Genomic DNA, 25,023 nt, shown 5'->3' with positions numbered 1-25,023 from the left:
CCTCAAAATTCATGTTTTTTACAGACATATGCCAACATTTCAATGAATTAAATGTAAAGCTTCAATATACAAATAAAACAATCATCGTCATGATGGATCTCGTTCGCGCTTTTGACGCTGGATTGCATGTTTTAGGAATAATATTATTAAAAAAAAAACTAAAAGTATATCCTAAATTTGAAAAAAAATATATCAAAGATTTAGATGTACATAAGAAACCAGACGATGAAAAAGTTATTGAAGAATTTATTTCCGTAATTGATTCGCCAATCAAGGAATTTTCAACCAGATTTTTTTAGTTCAAAGACTTATCGGAAACGCTCAAGTTTATTTTGTACCCTGCCTGATGTGCTTTCATCTGATAAACTGAACTTGTCCCAATTCGATTAGTTAAAAATTGAAGAATTTGAAATGCAACAGATTGATTTCCAGTCTAGTTCAATATGGATTGAAACAGAAAGATTAACAAGCAATATAAGTAAAAATGCCAACAACCATATTTTCATCTATCTATGCCTAAGAGTCTTTATTTTCATACACGAATAACATTAAAGACTCGCTTAGAAACCGTTTGGCAGATGACTCAAATTCAGCATGCATTCTGGGAAAAGTAACATCTTGCAATCCTAATATAAGTTATAAGTTATCATCTAATCTGCAACAAAGGAAGTCTCACTAATGTTACTTTAATTTGAATTACACGTATACTAAAGTCTTTACTACTATATAGTGCAAAATGTATTTTTTCGTGCTAAATAAAGAGTTGTTAATATTTAGTTTTATTATTTGACAAGTCAAAATTATTTGACGACATGTTTATACCTCATTAAACATTTCTTTAGAAAAAATGGCACGTTGATCCATAAAGGTTCACCACCCTTGTATTATTTGCCTCAAAAAATTGAGAATACATCAATGAAATTTTTGTTATAGAAAGGAAGTATCAGTATTTAGTTGTACTCCTTTTGCTTTTATAATGACCTCTAAGCGCTGTGGTACCAATTCGATCTATTTTTGTAATATCTGAAGATATTTTACCCCATTCTTCTTGTGACATTTGTTTTAAATAGGTTTTGTTTCTAATTTTGTGTTTTTGGGCCATTTTGTTTTAGTATGACCCACAGATATTCAATGGCATTGATGTCGGGGGACTGTGGTGGTGTGTGTAACTGCTGTTTATTATGAAAAAACACCACATTTTGACGTTACGTGCAGTGTGTTTGGGGTCGTTGTCCAGCTGAAAAATGAAATTTCTATCTAAACCCAAATTTTTAACACTTTCCTTTAGATTGCTGAAAAGTATATCCAAGTAAACTATGTGGTTCATAATGCCATCTATAGAAACTAAATTTTCTTCCCCGGATGAAGCCATACAATCCCAAATCATGAAGGAGTCCCACCATGTTTCATTGCAGGGCTAAATTTTTAAGGATTCAAAGCTGTGTTAGGCTTTCTCAATACGGTATGACAGCTGCCACTACCAAAAATGTTGAATTTTCTTTCATCACTAAATATAATTTTCTTCCAAAAGTTATTGGTCTTCAATTGATAAATTTTTGAAAATTTCAAACACTTTTTCTGAATTAGCGAACTGATGTGGCAGTTTCTCTCTAATAATTCGACTTTATATCAGGCTTGTCTAGTTACACAGTTTCAGTACTTACACTTCTGTATATGATTTGAGAATTTTTTTCAGCAAGTTAGACTAACCATATGGTCACAACAATCTAAAGAAAAGTGTAAAAATTTGGGTTTATATGGAAATTTAATTTTTCTGCAGGACAAAATCATATACACACTGCACATGGAGTCAAAATATGGTGTCTTTTTCATTGTAAACAGCAGTTACATACACAAACACAATACCTCGGCATCAATGTAATTGAAAATATGTTGGCCATACTCGAAGTAGTGATTCAAAAACACGAAATTAGAAACAAATCCCATTCAAAACAAGTGTTGCAAGAAGAATTGGATAAATATCTTGAGATATTACTAAAACTTTATCGATTCGGTATCACGACGCTTAAAGGCTATTAGAAAAGCCAAAAGACATGCAACTAAATATTGACACTTTCTTTCTACTCGAGAAATGACAAAAATTTCACTGGTGTAATCTCAATTTTTTTAGGTAAAAATCTGCATATGTTTATTTAAAATGCTTCTGAAACATTTCAATTTAGAAATTTTTCGCTGATTGTTCTTTATTTTTACTTTAAATGAAACCATTTATTATATATGTAAAAATAAAAACATGCTTGCACTTCTCGGTCTGATTTATGAAGTAAAAGTAAGTTGTAGTCTTTATTGTTTGAGCCACTGTAGGTGTCTATCCTGAAAAAAAACCCGAGATTTTACACACAAAAAGAAACCATTTTTTTATAACTAATTATTAGATCTATTTTCTATCTGCTCTCATTCTGACAATGTCGCATTGTTGCTATAGGAGGATAGCCTATTGGTACCTCAAAATTTTGTGAGATGACGCTATATGATATTATCCTAACACAAATACGTTCAACTCGCATCCAATAGCAACAATGCAATTATTGCTTTAACCAATTTGAATAGCATCTTAAATCCAGTGTATTCATGTTTTTTTTTATTTAAAGGACTTGTTAATATGATGGTAAGTTTGAAAAATATTCATATATAATCATTATGTGATTCGCATCTAAATATTTTCTCCGAAATACAGGCCGCGGTGGCCTGGTGGTAAGGTCTCGGCTTGTGAACCGTAGGGTTTCAGGTTCGAGACCCGATTCCACCGAAGAACCGTCGTGTAAGGGGGTCTGTTGCACGTTCAATCCGTCATGCCAAACGTCCTCGTGCTGTGGTGTGGAGAGGGGGTGCCAGCTTAGGTGTCGTCCTCGTCATTTGACCGCGGTTGAAAATTACGAGGTCCGTCCCAAAGTAGCCCTAGTATTGCTTTACAACGGGACGTTAATATAACTAAACTAAACTTCTCTGAAAAACACAATTTTGCAAAAAAAAAAACTATTGTGCTAAACTCGGTTTTCCTGGTACTAGCTAACAATTTGGTAGCATTAATAAATCAAAAGTAGTATTATATCGTCCAGCACTTGATGAATTATTTTTATTTCATACAGGAAGATTTCTTCCATTTTAAACAGACAAGAACATAAGAGTACGAAAATAATGATGAATTCGGAAATTTCATAGTAGAAAGTCTTCTAAAACCTTAGTAATTACAAATAGTGCTAGGTAAGAGAAAATAACATCGACATATATAAACATGTGAGAACTAACTCTGAAAACGATATATTTAGAAGTAAATGTTTTTTTTTTTTTTTTTTTGCTATACAGATACAAACACTGTATTTCTCCAAATAAAAACTCAATTGAATGTGTTTTTCGAGGAACTACGTACAGACGTTTCTTACGATCTAACCCCCCACTGGAAATTTTAAATTAAAAGTATTTCATACCACATCCACTTTCATCATTTCCATTTATGCAATCTTTCACTCCGTTGCAGACTTTTTCCTCAGAAATGCAAAAATTGTCGTCACACTGGAAACTCTTCGTATTCAGGCATTCCACAGTCCCTGGAAAAAAATGACAATTAGGTAGATTCCAATAGGAAAACTATCTATTGCAATGGTTCTCATAACAAGACTTCGGGAAAACTTCGATTAGGGTTATATTGTGGTTATATATTAAAACGTTATATTATTATCAGAATAACTAACGTAATTTTGTTTGGATTTTAACTGACTTGGAATATGTTGTTAGAAATACAAAAATCTCGAATGAGTTCGTAAATGAGCCATCTGACCCAAACGGGGGTGGGTGGGGGTTTGGCATTTTCATTTCGCTATAACTTCCTTAATATTGAAAATAGAAAAATAAATCTCATTAGTCAAATTAGCGCTTCATTAAGATGAAGAACGTTTGTATTTAAAACTTTTCAATAACTGCAATATCTTAGAAGTTAGGGGCTAAAAATACTGTGTTTCAAGCCTTAATTTTGATTCTTTATAATATCAACATGTTGCTAGTTTTTGAAAAAAAAAATTTTAACTTTTATTTTTCTTTTATTTCTATAGTTTGAAATTGTTTTTATAAAGCGTTATTCCAAGGGACATTGACAAATAAAATTTTTTAGGATTATATCATAATAAACTGCTGATATAAATACTAAAAAAGCAAAGTTTCTTTAATTTGCCATATACAGTGGAGACCAAAATTGTGGACACTTTTGGAAATCGTTACGTTTTTTAAGTTTGTATGCTTATAAAAAGTGTTACATTTCACAAAATGCAAACTATTACATATCATTTTAAAGAGAATTTAGTGCCAATTTCAATACAAAAATCCAAATTTAAATATTTGCAACACAAGAAAAGTTATTTTTACTTTAATCTGTATAACAAATACAGTGATGAAGGGGATTGTAATTTCTAACTTTCCTGAAAAATCATTATTCTTGTTCTGAGAACCAATCAAATGTTAATAACTGCCAGAAGAAGATGACATCATGTTTAAAGTTGGAAAAAGTCATTATTGTGATTTTTTCTGTAGAAAGAAGAGTGTTTTTTTATGTAATCAAATTGTAAGTTAGAAATTTTGTTAATAATTTTGTTGTTCTTTAATATATATTTGGAATTTTTGTAAATATTTTTAATATTTAGTTAAGGAGAAATGATATCAAATAAAAGAGTAGATTGGACACCTAGAAAGAGAACTAAGATTATTGTGTTACATGAATGTGGTCTTTCCTATGCTGAAATTGCAAGACAGTTGGGTGATTCAGTGACTACATCTGGAGTTCGAAAGTTTTATTTACGATATCAGGAGACAAATTCAATAAAAAACAAAGCAGGAAATGGCTGAAAAAGGTGCACCACATCTGTTGATGACAGAAGAATAAAAAGACTATGTCTCCAAGATAGAAGAATGTCATCAGCGGCCATCAGAAGTTAATGAAATGATGCTGTCATTTATGTCAGTTCAAGAACAGGAGAAGATTATTAGATGTTTCCCTAAGAGATGGAGTTCAACAAAAAAATCCTTATCTCAATTTACAGCAGCGTATAAAACGATCACAATTGGCAAAGGAACGCATTAATTGGGCAGATGATCAGTGGTCACAAGTTATACGGAGTGATGAAACAAAGATATTGTTATTCGGTTGTCATGGCAAAAATATTGTTACGAAATTTCCAAAGTTCGTTTGGATTGTGGGAGTTATATGGTGTGAAGAACGCTCAATCACCAGGCGGCAGTAGAAAATAAAACAACGATGTTTATTTACTCAACGTTGTTGGAATCGACGTCGTCGACACACAGGACAGCACAAAGACGACAACTATATACAGCACAGAAGACGATTATCTTTAGCCGAGACGTGCAGCATACAACAGCATACACAAGACTCTACTGCAGACAGTAGCGCACAGCTTGGTTCAGCTCCGCTTATCCCTGGAAGACCAGTTCTTCACCGTCGATTCCGACTACTCTCCTCTGTCGCTTCCGACTACGACTCACCGTCGATCCCGACTACTCTCTCCGATCTGGTTCACGACTACTCAATTCACGACCCCTCCCAGGCAGCTGCAGCTCCTTTTATAGGTCTCAGGAGGCGGGTCTAGAAACCTCTCAACCAATCAGGAACGTTCGAGGCATAACTCGGTTCCTACTGGACGGATCGGGAAAAATCTCGATGTTTCGGGTATAATCTATTTTGGCGCCAAATTCGTCTCCAAATGGTCGCCAAGTTTGTCGCCAAGCTCTGGGACCTCCTATGGAACCAACTATGCTGGGAAGCCGCATCACAGATTCATAACAATATGTAAGACATAGAATAGGCGAAGAGCTACATCCTGGCTGCATTCCGGTAACTATGAAGAGCTCATTTAGTGTTATTATTTGTTCATGCATGTCAGCAGACGGTATTGGTCTCTTCCATGTTACGAATGGGACATTAAATGCACGAAAATACATCGACACTACTCTAGAACCAAACCTTACACCTTTCATCATTGATCTCTTTCCTTACAACGCATCATTTAATTTTCAGCAGTATTCAGCTCCTTGCCATACAGCAAAAATATCGAAAGTGTGGTTCAGTACAAAGAGCACTGAATTATTATGAGGGGCAGGAAACGGTCCTGACCTCAAAACTGTTGAAAACTAATGGCATGGCTTGGAAACTCTTGTACATATGAGGCCTTCATCAAATAAAAGAGAATTAATTGTGGCCGTAATTGTTTCCTGGCATCATGCAATAACGAAGGAAGAGCTTAAAACTCTATATTCTAGTCAGCTCAAAAAAACATCAGTGTGAAACTGTAATAAAAAATAGATATTATCCTACTAAGCACTGATAACTTACTGCAGTCATCAGCATCTAAGGTATCTCGATAATTATTTCCACTCAACTTTTTTTATTGTAAATATTTGAATTTTACTTTTTGTATTGAATTCCGCATTAAATTCTCTTCAAAATGACATATAATAGTTTGCATTTTGTGAAACGTTACATTTTCTATAAACATACAAATTTAGAAAACATTAAAATCTTCAAAAGTGTCCACAATTTTGGCCACCACTGTAATTTCTGAAATAAGGAGTGGTAAATATACTTAACAGAGATCATTCAAGGGAAACTGAAAGTGGCAAGCATACTTACCACTGAGTGTAAAGGGTAAAAATATTATCGAATATTCATTGATAAGTATAATTACCACTGAATTTCAGATAAATTAAAATTGCTTTATACGGGTTTTTCTTATTAGAAATCATGGAGTTCATATTCAATAATGTCTCACATTAAAGTCTGAAGTTCATTTTGCATTTATTAGGCTGGCTGGACGTATTGCTACATTGAATAAAAATAAAACTGATGCAATTATTCATAACATCTTAACTACGTTTTGCTTTAAGAAGTAAACTAAAACGTCATAATCAATACTACAAAAATGAAGTCAAAATATACATAAAATCATTAATAGGAAGATTCTGAATTTTAAGAAATTCCATTTCTATCAACAGTTTTTGCTTATTTTTTAAAAGGAATGTTGAAATTTAATTAAACAAAGAGCGATAACTAAATATAAGAAAATCTTAGACATAAGGAACACAGCACAATGATTTTTCATGTCCAAAAATTTTCTGGAGTTAAACTTTAATGATAAACGCTGGAACTTAATCTTGCTACTAAACCTCTTACATCATGAACTCGCAGTGGTAAGTATATTTAACATTTTTGAATTAAAATGATATTTTAATATAGACATAATGTATTTCAGAGCTTTAAGGTAGCTCTATCGAATTGTAAGCATCTGATTACTTTACTTATCATTTTAAAATGCTCTTCTGAACCCTCATAAAAATATCATTCATTGCTAAGAATATATACCAAAGAACTATAAAGGGTTAAATTACTTTTTTTATATAACATTTCATAAATTTGATAAATGAAAATAAATTCGTAAAATTTACTTACTTATGAGATAAGTTAGTTTAATTTCCGTTAGTGATCCGTCCTTCTGTTTGGAATATGTCACAGTGACATTACCAAAACCTGTAATTGGATTTTTGTAGTAACCTGAGCTGCAAAGTTTCAACTCATCACTATTTCCTGTAATGTTTATCCTAACATAATCCTCTTCACATTCAAGCTGTAAGAAATTAATATTTTTTTCAAATATTGTTAGTTAATTTTATTAAAAAAATGGTTATAAGAGTGAAAAAAGATGTATTGTTTCACCTTGAGATTAAAGGACAAATGAAACCAGTTTCACCTCTAAAGAATTGTATTTAATTGTAACAAAATTACAATAAAAATTCGTTTTAAAGTGGATCAATTAATATTGTGATTTGTCAGATTTTTCATTCATGTTGAGGCTTCAGACATGATTAATGTACCATTTGCATGTCTCCAAGATATATATACGAAAAGAAAATGCCTATTGCTAAATTGAAGATAATTTGAAAACCTGCATATTTAATCTTAGCGTGGCTTTAATCTAATATTTACAGGCGACGGTCTCATTATTTAAATAACGAGGCGATTCTCCGGTCCTATTCAAGATTTCCTTCCTCCAAGGAATATATTTTTATAAACGTTTTTAAAAAACAAGATAGGTTGTAAAAGCAGTGAAATTAAATAATTTGACTCGATGTCTTTGGTTCATTTTTTGTAAATAATTTATATATTTATTAGATGCTTAAGAATTCTTCGAATGATTGTATTTACACTCTTTTCAATGAAACACTTAAAAGAAATTCAAAATATAAATCGATTTTATTTCTGAGTAATTATAAAGTAGATACGTTCATTATTTTGGAATAAGAATATTCAACTTATCTAAAGTTATTTGAAAATTGTTCAATTATATATTTATATTCCCTAAGATAATGTTATTAGTTGATATAAATTTATTTAAAAAAACTCGCTACTGACACAATCTTGACCATTTTTAATGAATAAAATAACGTATTTAGAATAGATGAATAATTATAAATTTGTAGTCGAATCATTTGAAGAATCACAAGAATTTTTTAATGACTAAAATAACGTAAAATAGAGTAATAATAATAAATTTGTAGTCGAATCATTTGGTGAATCATAAGAATTCTACAAATTATTTTATTTACATTCCTTTCACTTAAACATTTTTTAAATTATAAAATAAATTTATTTTTTTCTGAATAATTATAAAGTAGATACATTCAGTTTTTTGGGATAAAAATATTCCATTTATCTACAGTTATTCCGTAATTATTCAATTATATATTCATATTCTCTAAGATAATGTTATTCTTTGATATGAATTTATGCAAAAAAAACTCACTGATGACATCATGTGGACAATTTATCAACGAATAAAATAATGTAGAATAGACGAATAATAATAAATTTGAAAACAAATCATTTGAAGAATCATAAGAATTTTTCCTAAAATTATATTTGTCTTCCTTTCAATGAAACATTTAAAATAAATAAATAAAATAAATGGATTTTATTCCTGAATAATTATAAAGTAGATATATTGATTATTTTGGCATAAAAATATTCAATTTATCTACAATTTGTTTCCTAATTATTCAATTTTATAGTTATATTTGCTAAGATAATGTTACTCATTGATATGAATTTACTCAAAAATACTCACTTTTGAAATTATGTTGACCACTTTTAAATGAGAAAAAAAGTAGAATAGACGAATAATAATAAATTTGTAGACAAATCATTTGAAGAATCATAAGAATTTTTCAACAAATTCTATATGCTTTCCTTTCAATGAAAAATTCAAAATAAATTCATAAAAGAAATGGATTTTATTTTTGAGTAACTATAAAGTAGATACATTCCTTATTTCGGGAAAAAATATTCCTTATATCTACAATTATTTCCTAATTATTCAATTACATATTTATATTCTCTAAGATAATAATATTCGTTGATATGAATTTAGGAAAAAAAAAACTCACTGATGACGTCATGCGAACCATTTGTAGACGAATGAAATAACCTGCTGGAACTGAAATTTTCCAACATCTTTTGTATCCATAGTATGTCCACTCATAAATCTGCCCAGAAAAACCAAATTTCTCCGTACAACACTGAATAGTATCTGCATTAATTAAGAAAAAGGAATACAGATGGTAGTATAAACAAAAATACAAACTGCAGGACTATTTGGTGTTAAATTATAACTTTATCCACTTCACGATGTGTTTCTATCACCTGCAATGAAATTGACTGGCGCTCGTTTGCATTGTCAGATGACCGTTTCATCTCATACTATTTTGTGATATTGTCTAACCTTTCACTTCTAATTATAAAAACAAATCTCTTTAAATTCTCACCAATATGCGCGATTCTCAACTTTTATAATCTTGCTCAAAATATTAGTTGTCCAAATTAACACGTTCTAATTTCATATCGTATTAAGACATGAATTACTAAACTCCAATCTTTTGGTATTCTCTTGTAAGAAATTAACAAGGGTTTAAAACACAATTTTTTGTTCAATAACATTCAGTTTATTCTTAACATGATTGTAGCGAGAGAGAAGTGGATTTTACAAAATATGGAAATCTAATCTATAAGTATCGTCGGGGTGTCCCTGTTTGGAACCCCCTGACGAGAGAACCAAACAACTTAACGTCTTCATATTTGGAAGATATACATTTCATGCAAGGAGAAATTGATTAATGTAATACGAAAATGGTTTTTAAAAAAGCCACTAGATGAAATATGGCGCTGAGATCGGTTTGAAGTATTGAATATGAAACTGCCAACAATAATGGACAGAATGCAAGGTAAAAATGTAATAAACTTTACTTCATAACACAAACTTTCTTTACAAATAGAAATTTCAATGATAGTAACAAACTAAAGACTCAAAAACAGTAAGACAAAGTTTCACATATCGTTTTCAATGTTCCCACCTTGCTTCAGGGCTAACATGTTACATCGTATTATAACATGATTCGCAGCAGTATGTAACAGATCGGATTCGATGTTGCGTAAATGAAAGAGGATTTAGTTCTTCAAATCAGCCAGATTTCTTATATTTCCTTGATAAACTTGATATCAGAGGTAACCTCAAGGGATTAGATCAAGTGAGCGTGGAAGCTATCTTGTAGGAAATGTAAGACTGATAATACGATCATCATTAAAATGACGTCGCAGCGTTTGCTGAATCACACGTGATATGTGAGCACCATCTTGTTGCAATATTGTTGTAGTGGGGCACCCACACTGCTGGAGTTATGGAATGACAAAAATTCGCAACATATCCCGATAACGTGCTGTAGTTGAGGAACAGATTGTTGGTCCCTGCGAAGTGATTTCCTCAAACAAATGGCCGATTCAAAAAGGTCGTAGTGAATCCGATCCAAACAGTAACACTCAATGAATGCAAGGGTAATTGTTGAACATGGGGAGGACTCTCGGTGGACATATGCAGCAATTTTGGGTGTTCAGTGTTCCGCACATGTGAAAGTGAGCTTCATCGGTCCATAGGATGTTCCACGTCCAATTCGTTCCACCTTCATCCTGTCAATAATGTTAAAGCAAACGTTTCAAGCACATTTTTTTATCGACTGGTTTTAACTCTTGTAGACGATAGTTGTTACATGGATAGGCTTCCTGTGCTGTCCGCATGCACCTCATGTAACGTACAGCAACTCCAGATGCCTTGTTATGCACTCTATCCCTGCTGTGTTCGAATTGACTTGCTGAACTACAAAAGTTGCGACGTTTTCAATTACCTGTAGTATCCGCGTTTTACATTCACGGCCTGCTTTAACTGCAAAGCTGCCTACTTCTTCGAAACGTTTGACTATTTCCTGCAGAGCGCAAGTAGTTATTGGAACCGTATGCAAAGATCTGAACTCGGTATGAGCGAAGCGCTTTGGCAGCGTTATTGCTGTTTTGGTAAAATAACTTTAGTTGCAACGCACACTCCGTCAAACAGAGAACCATTGTCGTGGTCTAAAAATGTTCGGAACCTGTACTTCTATCATTTTATTTGCTAAGAACAACCTTTGGTTTGCCTATTACACAAATTTTTTTTTCTCTAGTGCAGCTCGAAATATTGAATATTCGAATTTTCACCTAGCTAGCGAAATTTGTGAGTTATTAACCCTCTCTCTGCTTAATTCTTTTATCAATATAAGTTCAAAAATTGTGAAACGTTTTCTGCCAGACATCTTTGAGCTTAGAAAAGAGCCAACAAAATACTTCAAAAGATGCTTGTATATTTCGCAGAACCTTGGGCAACTAAGGCTATCTGTTGATCCTGATCTGAATGAAGCCAGAAAAACTAAAATGATATGAAAGGGAAACGAGCTTGCTGCACAGCTAAATAGACAGAAAAAATGCAATCCACGATAAATTTTGCTAATTCTACGTTGCCCGTGGAAATCGTGAGATATGCAGCGAGAATTTTAATGTAGTAATGTAGTTTATTACAAATACCTCCTATTCTGACCTTTATTGTTGGTGTCATGTTTCATATTCATTTATTACCTTTAACCGATCTCTAGGCCGCATTTCACCAGTGGGCTTTTTTGAATTACTTTTTTTTTGTAATATTGTACCTCTCAATTTCTCATTGGCTGAATTGTATATCCTCCAAATATGAAGGCATTATTATTGTTATTCCAAAAAAGGATAACTTAAATTTGAATTACCCTGTATTTGTTAAATGCATGTGAGTATTTATATATTGGACTGGACAATTGTGGAATTAAGAGCAACTTCTTTTCAGTAAATTATATTGCCATGATAAGCTCTTTCAAGTGATTCCAGGAAATATAAATAAGGCAAGCTATGCCCTACGAGAGCTTATAGGACCATCTATTCCCCTCCTATTATCCACCAAACATCATGCTTTATTGTCAGAGGGGTTTTAATTTTCATATGGATAGTAGGATGAAGCCATACTTCTGTGGTGAATTGCATATAAGCCAGTAACAGGGATTCTACCCGAACACCTGCTTTGGTAAAATCGGATCGTTACTGGACTGCTAACCAAAAGGTCCCAGGTTCTATCCTCCCGCGTCTCATACCGCTAAACTTCCCAGCTCTACTATTCCTGTCCTAGTTCTGCATGAAAAATTCGACAACATTCTATTAAAAATTACATTAATCAAGTGTTGTAGCATGAAATATGAAAAATTGGTATACAGGGTGATTCAAAACTTACCGTGCTAATATCGTGGGGAGATAGGAAATACGTCAGGAAACCGTATTCGCATAAGAAAGCATGTTCGCAAATGTACCCATGCGTATGCAGAAGGCCCAATGTGTACTAAACGATAACTGCCGCTGTAAGTCAAGTCTGGTACGAGAAGTCACACTACGCAACATGGGGAATGTGTGGAACATCGTGAACGTTTGCTGTGAATGTGTGGGCTGGAATCATTGGTGTTGTTGGAATCTTACTTGTTACGACTCCGACTGGCCGACGGAAATACTTAAACTTTCTCGAGCCAATGTTACCAACATTTCTGTGCATGTCTGTCAAGATATGTGGTATCAACAGAAGGGGGCTCCAACCCATAGCACAATTGTTGCGCGTGATTATCTGAACCGAATATTCGGAACTCGATGGGTCAGTAGAGGTGGACCGATGTCTTGACCACCTAGGTCACTTGGATCGAACTCGGATTTCTTTTTGTGTGTGGGGGGGGGTCAGTCATCTAACTCTCCGACCCGCCACGAAGGCACACGGATTCAAACCATAAAAACTGAATGACCAGACCACCACAACAGCAACATTGGCGGGAACTGTGGTTGAGTCCTAAGGGTCATCACCGGCCATGGTACAATCCTCCCCGAAGGAAGTACGTCCCGTCATCGATGGGAGGAGTCAGATACCCCACCTATTAGTGTACCTTTCAGGGAGGCGAGATCCAACCACCATGCCGGAAGCATCTCATCCTTATTTCGAGGTGCCTCCCGGGGATGGGGAGGAGGGTCCATGGAGGGAAGACCATGTGTACGAGACCCCAGTCGACAGTGAAATGGAATGCTCGAATAGTGGCTGCAGCAGGCATTGTCCGTGATATGTCAAGCGTTTTTGAAAATGTTCGGCAGTGAATGCAATAGCGCTGTGAGTAATGTGTTCTTGCAAATGGTCGCAATTTTGAGCACCTGCTATGAACCTGTACTTTATTTTGTTGGAATAAAAGTCACATATGTTATCACTTAACTATACTATTTCCTTGTGTTCACTTCGCTACTCCATTTTGTCCATGCAGATGACATTAGCGGACATACTTTCCTGATTGACGTATTCCCTACTTCCCCATGAAATTTGGAAAATAAGTTTTGAATCATCCTGTATATATACTTTGAAAAGTGTAAATGCACATCTCGGAACGATCTTTTTTAAAAATTTGATTAATTAAAAATTAAACGAACTTTCGAAATATTTCCATGATAATTTCCGCAAATTTTACAACAAAAATTAATTTTACATTAGAATGAATCTTAAATAATATTATCAATTTAAATTACCTATTTTGTTAACATTTGGGCAATTTTTTTTTCTGAATTTTGATTTCTTTTTGAAATAATTATTTACTTAAATTTCAAAATGGATTGCATTGTTTCCGGGAAATTCAACTCGTTTTCATTGTCTCGTCCCATATTTTATCGTGCCATTATTTATCAACGAAATAAGTTGAGGAAGATGAACAATGTTTATATCTGTATAAACAAATGTTAACATAAATAAAAAATGAAATGACAATATCCCGAAATTTACAAGATTTGAAATACATTACTTATGCTCTTAAGATTTTGACTGCTGGGTGATGTAATAGGAATCAGCTCTCTGATTAAGTTCCGAATCCACAATAATTTTCAAAGATGTATGGCAATTGAAATAAAAATTTATTCATGTCAAATTCAGTTGGATGTTCAAAACTATTTTGTTGAACTAAATATGAGCATCAAAATTGTCATAAGATATTTATTCGAAATGTAACAATATAAATACCGGTCCATACTGGTTAGTCGCCAAAGGTGTTACTAATCATTAAATTAGAAGATATCACAAACTGACTACTCCGACTCGCCCTAAGGCACACGGAAAAAACTGAATGACCGAACGACAGCGACAGCAACGCTGTGTTGTAAAGGTCGTCACCGGCCACGGTACAACCCTTCCCGTGGGGAGTATACTTCGTCATCCGTGGGAGGTAGTCAACCCCCAACTTTTTCTGTACCTACTAGGGTGGGGAGAACCAACCACCATACCGGAAGATTTCATTCTCGTTTTTGAAGTGCCCTCCAGTGGGTGATTAGAATTTGATATGTTATCTTTTGCGCAGTTTTTCAGATTTCAAAGAAATTTCTGTTTCAAGTACTAAATACTAACAGCAACAGTTTCAAATGCTGAAAAAAGAAACCGTAATGCAATTTTTATTTAATAAAACAAGAATTTGTTTCTTAAGCTTGTTTAATCATTTCTGATTTCTTGTACTATAAATACTTGTTTTGCTTTAAAAGGAATACTTTTCGAGTCCATAAATTTCCTTAGATATAGAGCCACATAAAAATTTTGAGCATTCTTTTGAACTTGCAAATAACTGCACACATCCCCTCGTAATGAAAAACAAGGTCACACAGAAAATATTAAATGAACATTTATATCTGCTTGCCATTTTCATCTCTGCTGATGAAATTATTCTTCAAATTGTATTTCACTCTAGTCGTCTTTCGCGAACATCTAGCGAACATTTCGCGAACATTTAATCTCAATTAAATGTCTTATGAAAAATCTCTTATCCATTACCCTGTCAACAAAATATTTTTAAGCATCAAACTTTCTTCCTTTCTTCTTGCATATTCGATTTTCTTTTTGTGTAATTCCCATGACATCACAATTCTATTAATAATACAATAGCCCGCTTCATTAGTACTGAATACTGAAGGAGCCGCGGTGGCCTGGTGGTAAGATCTTAGCTTTGGCACTGGGGACAAGGGATCAGGTTTGAGACACGATCCTACTTAAGAGCCGTCGTGTAAACGTGTCTGGTGCAAGCTAAATTCGTCGGGACCAAATTTTCTCCCACTGGTGTGATGTGGAAGTTTGGAGAGGGGGTGCCAGTTCATGTGTCGTCCTCGTCATCGGACTGCAGTTCAAGATGACGAGGTCCTTCCCAAAATAGCCCTAGTGTTCTTTTCAAACGAAACGTTAATATAACCAAACTAAATTCAAGTTTTAAATTAATTTCACTTTCAGTCTCTTCCTTCAAACCCTGCAAGTAATTAGCCGAAACCTTTCCCCGCAATTTTCAACAAAATAAGAAAATCTGCAATTAAATATATGAAGAAAAATGGAATCTATCGCTGCCAATTGAACAAAGCCTTTTTTCAAGAAATTTTCCAAACTTTTAAAAAGAAATCTAGATCTAAAAAACATAGAGTTATAATCGAAAAATATGAATGAAAAACAATAGTAATTAATATTTCAATGCATAATTCATTGATTTCAAAACATTGAAGAAGCGTTTTAATTAAACCGCATGTGTGTAATTTTGTAAAAATATTTAGCATTAGGTTATTAAAAAATTTTAATGGTCTTTAACCTATTAACCGAAAACACATAGTCAATTCGTTTTGAATTGAAATATTTCGTTATACCCAGTTAACAGGTTAATGAGGATGGTGGTTTTAGAAATGTAATATTTTTTACATGCATAATTGTAAGGTCATTAATGTACATGTAAATTATACATGTCAATACTTGTATAATTGTAATGTCATTTTCACATGTATAATTGTACATGCATAATAATGTCTTAATATAAAATGTTAAACGTTTTTTAAAAGGTGTAATATGTAAAAGCAAATAACGCAATTCGTAGAGTTTTTTTTTTTTTTAATTTTTGGTTATTGGTTTGGTTAAAAAGCATATGAATATCTGTTTTTTTTAAAAATATTCTATTACTTTTTTAACAAAATACTCCTTATACTTCTAAAACAAAATTTTAATTTTAAAAACTAGTTTTATATTTTCTCGCTGATCAGCAGATAGAAAAGAAATTAAAATTTTCAATCAAATTACTTCAAAATTTTGATACATGTTTAAAACACCTTAAAACTTAGAAGTCCTAAAGTTAAAAGAAAAAAAAATTAATATATAGCGTCCATCATAATTAAGTAATACTTATTTTGAAAAAGTTAATTGCACTTTTATTGGAAACAAAAACAGAAATCATTATATTCTAAATACCTTACTTACACATTTAAACACCAGCAAAATTATTCGAAAATTCACTAGCATAGATTCAGAATGTATGAAATTAGCATTGTTTAATTCAGAAAAGATAAGTGTTAATGTTTCAAAAATTTGAAACATGAATAATTGTTTTAAAAATTAGTTATAAAATTACATCATTGCAGGTGAAGTTAAATAAAAATAAAAACACGATGCTCTAGATGAATGAAATTTTTCATGTAAGGCATGAGCCAAATTTATGTTCTATACAGCATTTTACTTAGATGACTATTTTGTAGAACAAGCTTGATCTTTGAATAGTTGGACAATTAATTCAAATTTCAAACTTTAATCAGGTTCACACCAGACATTACACATGTTTGTCATGTATTCAATTTGTTTATGATACAAAATAAACATATTGCGCCCAATTTATTATGACAATATATAAAAGCAACTCAAAATATTATTAAATAGGAAACAACAGAAAAATTACAAAGTATAAATAAACTGGAAAAAAAATTTCTTCATCGCTAATTTTTTAGATAATATATTATATTCGTAAAGTTTACAATGAAAAGAAAAACAAAAATTTGTAGATTGAAATGATGAATAAAGACAATAATTCTAGTAGCATTTATAATATTTCCTCCTTGCCAATTTCTTCATAATAACATTATTTCTTACAATATACAAAATAACGTAATACAAAATCTAAATTGGTATAAAGATTAGGAGATACATCCTGGTATAAAATACCCAATCTCTTAACTCATAAATAATATTCCAGTAGATAATTTTAGTTGTATTTATAATATTTTTCTATTTGCCAATTTATTACACATAATAACATGATTTCTTATACATAAGACAAAATCCAAATTTAAATAAAGATTACGAGGTGCAATCTCGTCTAAAATACACATTTCTTAACTCGTAATTAATATTTAATATATAATTTTAGTCGTATTTATAATCTTTTTCTCCTTGCCAATTTCTAATACTTATTAACATAATTTTACATAATACGAAATCCAAATTTGTATAAAGATTACAAGAAAGATGCATCCTCAAATGAAATGCACAATCTCTTAGCTCAAATATAATTTATAATATTTTAGTAGATATTTTTAGTTGTATTTATAATATTTCACTCTTTACCAATTTCTTACACTTAAAAAAAAATCCAAATTTGTATAAAAATAACGAGATGCATCCTCATATGAAATACAGTCTCTTAACTTGTAAAAAATATACATAAATTTATTATTTAATGTTATCATCAAAACCAAAAATGAGTTTTATAGAGCAGAGTATTAAGGTTTTATATTACACATCTCATAAATAGATATTGCATACAAAGGACTCTAATTTATTAAAACGAGTCTAATTATGGGATTATAATTCACAGATATATATCACATAAATGTAGATTTCACAATACACAATCTCTTATCTCGTAAAAATTAGGCATGCGTTTATTATTTAAAGTATTATGAAACTTCCAAATGTGTTTTATAGAGCATATTCTTAGGGTTTTATATTACACATTTCATAAATACATATTGCATACAAAGGACTTTAATTTATTAAAACGAATCTAATTATGAGATATAATTCACAAATACATATCCCATATATGTACATTTCATTATTAAGTTATTGTAATACATGTTACATAGAATTTTTGTATTACCACTCTATTATTTTATATTACAAAATATAAAAAACATTAATTTAAAAACCATAAGACAAATGATACGAAGAAACCTCATAAGTTCATTCTGATATAGAATATAAGAGACTTTCAAAAATCCTTTCCGAATTCTCTTAATTGTTAAATAAATAGTCATGAATCATTTGTATAGTATATCTGTGGAAGAACTAAATTCCTACTCAAGAGCGCTGCATTAACATTTAATAGTATACATTCAAGTTAAATTTACTTACACAACTGGCATCCCCATAGAACAAACAAAAACGTTGCGATCTTAAATCCTTCCATCGAAAAACTATAAACAGAAAACACTGCTCACCTATCTAAGAATGCATTTTTATTTATCACTGTTTGGATAAGAATCAATTTCTCGGACCTTGAAGCTGAAGATAAGAACCCACTTCAATTGGCATTATATTTTAGATTAATATTTTAAGACAAGTGGCTCTCAAGTGTTCTTCGAAACAGTCATTGTTATAAACGTTCTTTAATATTCATCAACAGAAATTTGATAAGTTACCTGAGTTTCCGAACCTTATATCTTATCTCTGACACTCAATAACTGAGCACTTCTTGATCGATTCAAATGTTTCACTTTCGTGTCTAACTCTTTTATATGCAATTCGTTTTCTTGGAAGAACTCTGATTTAAGTCCTATCGATTTGATATGACTCGAAAGATTAATCATAATAGAGTATGGGAAGTGGAAGAAAAAATCACAAGTAAACTTGTTTCTATAATAATTTAAATTTCTTTTTTTTAATTGATTTATTTTCTTAATATTGCAGATATGACATCTTTTGTTTAACAATGGTTTATGTTGGAAGTAAAATTTAAGTTCTTGTACAAAAAGTAGCAGTTAACTGCCCAATAAATGCTGAATGAATATTTAATGAACAAATGCAAAGACACTTAAGGTGTATGTACACACTTGAAACTTCGAAAATCGCTTAAAATATCGAATATTTTTTATTACTTAATAATGTTCTCTGATCCTTTACCTTTCAAACGATACCAAGATATTGTCAATATTTGAAATATTTCTCGAGTTATAATTTTTTTTTGAGGTGCTTTCATTAAAAACACTAGTTACGGTTTTTTTTAAACTCATTTTATGAAGAATGATATTTTTCTACTATGTTGCTTCATTCAAACAATCGTAACTCAACAAGAAATTAACCAAATACAATTATTTATAAATCAAAATAATCTGTATGAAATAGCGGATGTTTTGTGCCTCAATCAAAGTTATATTTATAAAAATAGATGTTGGTTTGTTTCTTATGGCACTTGCCACTGACAAGCCCGCTGTTACGAAGACAGCGATTTAAGCCTGAGGGGGAACGTCTCTTATTTTTTATAACAGCGCCAACTAGGGCCAAGAGTACGACTTTGCTACTCATGCATCACTGATTCGCTTGCACAACCCTTTTTTACAGGAGGGCACATTCATACATCTCACAGATAGAACAAGAGAAGAACAACCATGCCCAAACCGGGACTTGAACCCGGGACGCCCAGATCACGGGGAAGACGCGCTACCCCTATGCCAGGACGCCGGCAAAAATAGATGTTTAATAGCTATTTAAAAGTTAAAATTACAGAAAAAAATCTCGCTTTTTCTATTCATCTTTAAAGAAAAAATTGTTTTAAAAAAATCTATATATTTTTATAACTTCATTGAGGCAGACAACATGAAGACTAATATTAGGCAAAATTTCCAACTAGAATTGTGTGTCTGTACAAATTAGAATTAAAGATATCATGGTTCAAAAAATGTGTTAATTAGCTCATTAAATCTTATTTAATTAATTAATAATTAGTGTAATATGGTTTTTTTCTCACTGAAATGAGTTTAACCATATATTAATGACCTACTTTGAAAAAACTAGATTTTTAAAGTTAAAATTTAAAAAAAAAAATCTTCTAGTGTGTACTTACACCTTAATCAAATATCTATATTAATAAATGCATAAATCATGATGAGCCCTGGTGAGGCAGAAATTAAAACTTTCGAATAAAATTTTATAAATTTTGCTCCGAAATATTCGGAGAATAAAGAACATTTAATGAATATTTCTCGTTAACTAATTAAGTAATTGAATCTCGTTAACTAATTAAGTGAAGAATCTTCACATTTTTTCTACCTCGAATTTTACCTTAAAATTCGAACTCGAAACTTTGATGAATATCCAGGTTTTAGACTTCAATGAGTTAGAAAACACAATTTTTGGAAAATGTCCGTCCGTTTGGCTGACTGGATGCGACAAAAATAACTAAAAAACACTTTGAGCTAGATGGTTGAAATTTGACATACGGTATTTACTGGTCTGGCTGCTTTTTCGATTAAAAATTAACACCTTGCAAATTTTACACAAATTTTGATTAAAACCAGAAAAATTGTTGCAAAGACCATAAAAAATTTGTTGTATAAAATTTGAAGTGTTTTCAAGTTATCTTAAGGACAGACAAACAGACAGATGGATGGACATTTTCCACAAAAAGTGTTTTTCGAACTCAGATAGATCTAATTTGTGAAGATTTGTTAAATTCTCGATTTCGAATTTCCTGACGATTACTATAGTTTCTCTATACTGCATATACGAGAACATAAAAAAAATTATAATGATTCTAAAATTTCATCAAGCGATTTTGTTTGCAATACAGGCATGCTCCAAACAATAATTCATATATTCGGGATGGTATAAGCTCTGCAAATTTCACGAAAGGTTTCTGCTTACTACATGCAGAATTTTCATCCAAAAGATGAAAACTTTTAGAAATATGTAACAATGCCATTATAGTGTCATATCAAAATACGAAAGGAATATTTTATCTACAACATGGTTCAGGAAAAATGACAACTTGAGATCAGTGATGTGAGTTCTTTTAAAGTGAGTAATTGGAATGGCGGCTAATAACCATCTACTATGAAATGTTTTGAACATTAAAAGGAATTCTCAAGTACAAATGTGGTTTCATGATAAAGCACATTAGAAAAGATAGAAAGCATGGATATAACTTAGAATATATTATCTTTGCAAATTCATTTTGATTCTATTTTACCTTTATTGAAAAAAATAACATGTCTGTAAAATTAGTTTATAGATAAAATAATATTTCATTAAGTATGGGGATGCACTGTATCATGGAAGATGCATGTTAATGGATAATATTTATATTTTACTTTAAAAAAGGTTTTTTTTTATTTTTTTTTATTTTTCATTTTTATTTATCCTACTCCAATAGTCTTTCTGTTATAAATAATTGATATTTTTCTGTAATATCAAGATATTTGAAAAAATATGAAAAGCTTGCATACTGTTTTGTACATAAAAGGAAAGAAAGAATCTAAATACTTCTCGCTGTTTATAATCTAAATAAATTCAAAATAATTATACCACTCAATTTCACATTACGTCTTCTTTAATCTCACGTAAATTTTATTTGCATAAGAACAAACTGCTTATTTGTATTTGTTTCGCCTTCACAAATCCTAATGCAAACTTCATTTTTTATCTCATACAGAATTTCTCATACTAGAATAACTCCAAATATAACGGGTATTGGATTTATTTTAAATCACATAAGTAGAAAGATTTTAGGAATTATTTTAGTATATAAAAATAAAGAAAATAATACATGTTTCATTTTATTAATTCACACTTTATTTAATATAATAATTATTAATATAAATTTCAATTTTAGATCACTCCATCGACAGTCTCAATGAAGATATGCCAATCAGTACCCCAGAGTATCTCCCAGGTTATAATTAAACTTAAACGACACATTTTGTTGTAAATTTGAAAAATTTGACTCCCTTTTCAAAAAGGATCCAAATGGGCTGCAGAGAAATCAAAACAGAAAGACGAGTTCAATTATCAAAATTACAGACAAATAATTAGTAAAAAATAACGTTTTCAGAAAAAAAGGTTTTGTTTTGTTTCGTTTCAAGATTTTAACAAAATTAGTGATTTAATAGTGAAAGTATAAAGTAAAATAATCGAAAGGGACATCGGCCTTGATAATTTGTCCATAAAAATGTTTTCATATCGCGTAAAGTATTTATCTCATATTTGTGAAATCTTTTGGGAAAATCAGTCAAAGATTCAAAGGTAATTTTATATTCGAAATATAATAATAAGCAAATTCATTGATTTTTTAGTAGCAAATACTCTTAGAATAATAAATTTCGAACTCAAAAACAATTTGATATTATTCAGATGTAATTCATTAAAATGCTAAAAATGCTTGAAAATATACTTTTTATTATTTTATACTTCTTATTTAAATTTCAGTTTGGTCATACATATTAGAGATTAATTTGAGGAAAGCAATTATGACATATATAATTCAATAATACGCTAAAGGAAAATACAGAAAGAAAAGAATCTAGAAATGAAAATTAAAGATTTATCAGGACTAAAAAATAATGTTAAAAACATTGAATTTAAAATATGTGAATGTATGGGCATTCGAAAGTCCCTGCAACTAAAAAGTCCATGTAGATTATTAAAAATAAGTATCTATGTTTATGGATTTAAATTCGATACTGACGATAATAAATTTTATTTATCACCTCAAACTATTTTTGTCTCAATACCAAAATAAAATAATAATATTATTTTGGATGTTATAGTAAACAATTCATTTCTTTTTGTAAATATTCCATATTCCTATATACTATACATTCAGAAAGTATAAATATTCGTATTGAGAACTTCCTTCTGTGTATAATATTCTAATTTAGTTAATTTTTAATACATTAGGTAAATAATATACAAGGTGATCAAAATTCAAACACTATACTCTGAGCTCTGTATAGCGAACTACTCAGTGTAAATGCTCCAAAATTGTTGAACAAACTATTCAAGACTTGGGGAAACGGATAACGCGGAAACATTAGTTCCAGAAATATTGATAGATGGCGCTGTACAACAAAAAATAGGCTGAAAAGACACAAAATACACATTTGTAACTTATTTTATTCGAACGTATTAAATAATAAATTACAAATACATTATCAATGCAAGGGAAAACTGCTCAATATGGTTTCCTTCTTCCAGATGTAAAATCTGCATTCTGTGGACATTGTTTCTGTGGACATTCTGTGCGATAATTTTTTTCAAATATGCCAAGGTTAACTGACATCCACAATAAGCAAGACTTTTTAAGTATCCCCAAAGCCAAAAATCACAGGGATTAAGATGTGTAGAACGAGATGGTTAGGTTGCCGGAAACGCACGACTCATTACTCTATCATTAATAAAATGTTGCCGAAGAAACTATTGTACACGGAGTCCAATCGGTAGAGGTACTCCATCTTGCAGCAAGGTAATTGAATCAAGACATTGGTGCTGTTGTACTTGGGGTCCAACAAAATTTTTGAGCATGTTTTGGTACCTCCTGTCCTTTTGTAAATTCTCAAGTCGACGAATTCAAATGCAGCTGAAGCATTTCTTTTGTTTTCATAAAACAACTTCACAAGCAAAGCCATTGCTCATAAGAATGGCATTTTCCCAACTTTATCCCTTTTATGCTCAGAACAATAGCAGCAAATCAAGGGTTTATGCAAATTTTTGTGCTTGCAGTACGAAATTGCAGTTACAATGATAGTTTCAGTCTTTTCACTTTTTAATCTTCTTTTTTTCATATCCGTAACAGAAATTAGAAGGGAAAAATTCCATACAGCTTGGGAGAGAAGGATGATTATTTGTGTCTTTTTAGCATGTTTTCTGTTTGTTGTACAGCGCCCTCTATCGGTGTTTCTGGAACTATTTTTTTTTCCACGTAATTCGTCTCCCCATGTCTTGAATAGAAAGAATTTTGGAACCTTTACACTGAGTAGTTCGCTGTATGGAGAGTTTAGAGTATTGGTGTTTTAATTTTGATCACCTTGTATAATAAACAAAGTAATTTTCATAATTTATTTGGAACTTATAAAGCATGCTAATCAGATATTCCTTAATTTATATCATGCAGCTTTCTATTTTCTTGTGAGTTTCATTAATTATATAAGACATAATTATAGCATTTGTCAAAAAACTGACTTCAGTATTTTGATCTAATTAAATATCTTAAAACATCTCGAACTTTAAAAATATTTTTGAATTATATACCAGTGCCTGCGTTTTGCAAGATTTTGAAATATATTTAATCAAAAGAGATTTTTTTTAACTCGCTTTTATCAGTTTGCTAAAATGTGCAAAATTTGTTTGAATTATTATTTTTCACTTTTTTAAAACAACATCAACTCTTCCTGCAATTCAAAATCATTCATTTAGTAATCATTCATTTCACTGTAGAAAATCAAAATCATTCATTTCACTGTAGCAAATCAAAATCATTCATTTAGTAATCATTCATTTCACTGTAGCAAATAAAAATCATTCATTTAGTAATCATTCATTTCACTGGAGCAAATCAAAATCATTCATTTAGTAATCATTCATTTCACTGTAGCAAATCAAAATCATTCATTTAGTAATCATTCATTTCACTGGAGCAAATCAAAATCATTCATTTAGTAATCATTCATTTCACTGGAGCAAATCAAAATCATTCATTTAGTAATCATTCATTTCACTG

The 25,023-nt window shown here is 31.1% G+C and overlaps 1 protein-coding gene across 1 annotated transcript in view; it reads right to left on the bottom strand.

Moving 5' to 3' along the window:
* The window catches only part of LOC129962937 (uncharacterized), a 43,973-nt gene extending 25,227 nt beyond the window's left edge, over positions 1 to 18,746 (bottom strand). The window contains exons 1-4 of the mRNA XM_056076943.1: positions 18,666 to 18,746; positions 9,463 to 9,605; positions 7,472 to 7,646; positions 3,450 to 3,569 (exon numbers count right to left, since the gene is read on the bottom strand). Coding sequence (XP_055932918.1) covers positions 3,450 to 3,569; positions 7,472 to 7,646; positions 9,463 to 9,605; positions 18,666 to 18,720 — 493 coding nt within the window. The 5' untranslated portion in view covers positions 18,721 to 18,746. The remainder of the gene's footprint in view (positions 1 to 3,449; positions 3,570 to 7,471; positions 7,647 to 9,462; positions 9,606 to 18,665) is intronic.
* Positions 18,747 to 25,023: the final 6,277 nt, after the last annotated feature.

Source organism: Argiope bruennichi, chromosome 1, assembly GCF_947563725.1.
Source record: "Argiope bruennichi chromosome 1, qqArgBrue1.1, whole genome shotgun sequence".
Taxonomy (NCBI): domain Eukaryota; kingdom Metazoa; phylum Arthropoda; class Arachnida; order Araneae; family Araneidae; genus Argiope; species Argiope bruennichi.
The sequence above is the reverse complement of the archived record's forward strand: the minus strand, read 5'-3'. Positions and strand labels throughout refer to the sequence as shown.